The sequence below is a fragment of the Nannospalax galili genome, unplaced genomic scaffold (genome assembly GCF_000622305.1).
Source record: "Nannospalax galili isolate Female #2095 unplaced genomic scaffold, S.galili_v1.0 scaffold380, whole genome shotgun sequence".
NCBI lineage: Eukaryota > Metazoa > Chordata > Mammalia > Rodentia > Spalacidae > Nannospalax > Nannospalax galili.
The window spans coordinates 3,970,165-3,973,755 of NW_008348568.1; the positions used below are offsets into that span (position 1 = coordinate 3,970,165).

The 3,591-nt window shown below is 58.8% G+C and overlaps 1 protein-coding gene across 2 annotated transcripts in view; it reads left to right on the forward strand.

Annotated features, from left to right (window-relative positions):
* The first annotated feature begins 262 nt into the window (after nt 1–262).
* Myc (MYC proto-oncogene, bHLH transcription factor) overlaps nt 263–3,591 on the forward strand; it is a 4,813-nt gene continuing 1,484 nt past the window's right edge. The window contains exons 1-2 of one of the 2 annotated variants that reach the window (XM_008845473.3): nt 263–665; nt 2,209–2,977. In XM_008845473.3, the coding sequence (XP_008843695.1) occupies nt 2,221–2,977 (757 nt within the window). In that variant the 5' untranslated portion in view covers nt 263–665; nt 2,209–2,220. Of the gene's footprint in view, nt 666–2,205; nt 2,978–3,591 lie in introns of both variants that reach the window. The other variant, XM_008845471.3, reaches the window with a different exon arrangement.

Consider the following 3,591-nt stretch of genomic DNA (forward strand, 5'->3'; position numbering starts at 1 on the left):
TCCCGGGTTCCCAAAGCAGAGGGCGGGGGAGGAAGAAAAGAGAGATTCTCTCTCGAATCCCCGCCCACCAGCCCTTTATAATCCGAGGGTCTGCGCAGCCGAGGACCCCCGAGCTGCGCTGGTCTCCGCGGCTGCCGCCGCTGCGCGGGGCTGGGCTCCCCTCCTGCCTGCGGAAGGGCAGGGCTTCGCCGAGGCTTGGCGGGAAAAAGAAGCTAGGGGAGGAGGGAGGGTTAAGTAGCAGTATAAAAGAAGCTTTTCGGGGCGTTTTTCTGACTCGCTGTAGTAATTCCAGCGAGAGGAAGAGGGAGCGAGCGGGCGGGTGGCGAAGCGGAGTGTGCGGAGCCGCGCTCCGGGCGTCCTGGGAAGGCAGCTCCGCAGTACCAGGGGCTTCGCCGGCTGGCCGCAGCCCCCACCCAGCCCTACCGCTGACCCCCGCCGGCCATCGCCGCCCTCGCCGCAGCCCAGAAACTTTACCCATTGCAGCGGGCGGACACTTTTGCACTGGAACTTACAATCTGCGAGCGAGGACTCGACTCCCCAGGCGCGGGGAGGGAATTTTTGTCTATTTGGGGGGCAGTCTTCGCTTCTGCCCAGGACCTGCACCCTTGAAAGGCGCTTCTCGCGCGCTTTGAAAGCTGGATTTCCTTTGGCCGGTGGAAAACCCGGTAAGCAAGGATCCTTTTACCTTTAAATGCATTTTCTCTGCGTCTTGAATGCTGCGACTCAACGCCCCAGTCAGGGTAGTTTTTCTCCCATTCTGGTACTTTTGACACTTTTCTCAGGGTACTGGGGTAGGCTCTGGTGGATGGAGCTGGGGCAGATCTTGGTCGGGGTATAGTGACTTGTCAAGATGACGGGGAACGCGGGTACATTTTGAAAATGGGGCTCTAGACGATTTTTGCTTTTTTTGTTTTTGTTTTTTACTATGTGGGATGACGCTGACCCCCCAGCCAATTGGACATTCCTGCTTTATAGCATTAATTGCTGTTTGTGTCCTTTGGGGGGTCGGACTGGGAGGTCTGCTTCCCGGTGGCCAGAAAGCCTTTCGTATCCTGAGGTCTTTGGACAGGGGATTACCGTCGGCGTTTGGGAGCGAGAACGCTCCTCAGCCTCTGACTTTTCCCAGTCTCCGGGAGGGCATTTAAATCTCTTAAATTTCGGCTTACTGCATTTCTGACAGCCGGAGACAGACCCTGAGGTGCGTCCTGCCTGCCAACCTCCGGCGGAGATTCCACCTCTCCCTTGATCCTTTTAAGAAGTTGCCATTTGACTTTAAAAATAGTAATAATCGTAAAATTAAAATCTGATCCCCAAGGTTGTAGGACTTGGTGTTGGGTAAGCGCAGTGACGGAAAGCAAAACTAGGACGGGGATGCGACCGATTCGCTGACTTGGGGGAAACCAGAGCTCTCAACCCTGACTCCCCCACCGTGGTCCGCGGGAGTCCCCGAGCCTCTGATTTGCTGGGGAGACTGCGGGGAGTCCGGCTCTGGGTTGTTCCGTAACAGCTGCTACCTTCGGTCGGGAGATAGAAGACGCCCCGCTCGGGGTGGCGAGTGGCTGCCGGGTCTCTGGCGTAGTGGCGTCGCGGTGAACAGCGGAGAAGGGAGGGGTCCCCCTTATTGACACCCCTTCCCCTTTAATTTGGCGAGGAGTGTTAGAGCTGAGGCTGAGTTCTCCCCTCCAAGCCAGGGATCGCCAAGAAAAGCTGGCGGAGGAAAGAAGGGGGCGCGCTGGGGGTGGGGATGCTGGAAGCGAAGGGGGGCGGCGGCGCCGGCGGGGTCGGAGCGCGGCGACGGCGCGAATGGGGACCCGGACGGGGCGGCGGCGCAGAGCACGGAGCGGGAGGGAGCCTCGCGCAGTCGCGCCGCCAGCCTTTCTCCTTCAGGTGGCGCAAAACTTTGCGCCTGGGCTTTTGGCAGGCTGTATTCCCTACGGCCGCCTCCCCGGGCTTCGAAAGGAGGCCAAGGCCGATGGCGATTCCTGGGTGGCTCCGATGAGGCGGGGACTCCGCTGGTCCAGCGCGGGCCGGGATAGTGGGTCAGGATAGTAAGGACTGAAAGCGCCCCCACCCCACACACACAGGGTGAAGGACAGCGCGCTGCAAGGGGAGTGGTTCGGGACTGGGGTGCGCGCTGCGCCAGGTTTCCGCAGTACCCAGAGCCCCCTAACTCAAGACTTGCTCCCCTTGGTGTGTCCCCTCCAGCAGACAGCCGCGACCATGCCCCTCAACGTGAGCTTCGCCAACAGGAATTATGACCTGGACTACGACTCTGTGCAGCCGTATTTCATCTGCGACGAGGAGGAAAACTTCTACCACCAGCAGCAGCAGAGCGAGCTGCAGCCGCCCGCGCCCAGCGAGGATATCTGGAAGAAATTCGAGCTGCTGCCCACCCCGCCCCTGTCCCCGAGCCGCCGCTCCGGGCTCTGTTCTCCTTCCTATGTGGCTGTCGCCGCGTCCTTCTCCCCGAGGGGGGACGACGACGGTGGCGGCGGCAACTTCTCCACTGCTGACCAGCTGGAGATGGTGACAGAACTGCTTGGAGGAGACATGGTGAACCAGAGCTTTATCTGCGACCCGGATGACGAGACCTTCATCAAGAACATCATTATCCAAGACTGTATGTGGAGCGGCTTCTCGGCCGCCGCCAAGCTGGTCTCAGAGAAGCTGGCCTCCTACCAGGCTGCGCGCAAAGACAGCGCCAGCCCGAGCCCCGCCCGCGGGCACAGCGGCTGCTCCACCTCCAGCCTGTACCTGCAGGACCTGAGCGCCGCGGCGTCCGAGTGCATCGACCCCTCGGTGGTCTTCCCCTACCCGCTGAACGACAGCAGCTCGCCCAAGTCCTGCGCCTCGCCCGACTCCACAGCCTTCTCCTCGTCCTCTGACTCTCTGCTCTCCTCCGAGTCCTCCCCACGGGCCAGCCCCGAGCCCCTTGTGCTCCACGAAGAGACACCGCCCACCACCAGCAGCGACTCTGGTAAGCCGCCCCACTCTCAGTAATCAGGATGCAGGAGGTGGAATGGGCATCTTTTTCCTATGCTCATTGGCATTAATTCAGTTGGCCATTTGGTCCACCCCGCCTTTCCCTTCTCTTCCATTTGGAAAGAGCTCTTTAATGTTTGGATCCCTGGGCTTTTGCCCTTCCTCCCTCCCTAGGTTTCCCCCAGACCGCCCTGGTTGTCAGCCCCTTGGGCCCCTCTCACCCCTCAGGAATTTCATTTGGGTTTTTTAATCTTCTGGCTTATCTTGCAGCTCAAACCACTCCCTTTTACCGCTCCTAAGCATTTTAATTACCCTGGGAGGGTGTGAATGCGGATAAAAGAGTTGATCTCTGGGAGGGTGAATGAATTACCTGCTTCTTTCCTGAACTTCCGAAAAATGGTTGGAATTTAATGGGATAAACTTATGCACAAGCTTAGAGGGGCAGTGACAGAAGAGGCAGGCTTTGGCCTCAACACCAGGCGTATGTGGAAGTGCCTAAAAGATGAGGAACTGCTCTTTTTCCATCCTGTTTTAAACACTTCAAAGCAAATTATGTCCAAATTGGATCTCTCTCTCTCTCTCTCTCTCTCTCTCTCTCTCTCTCTCTCT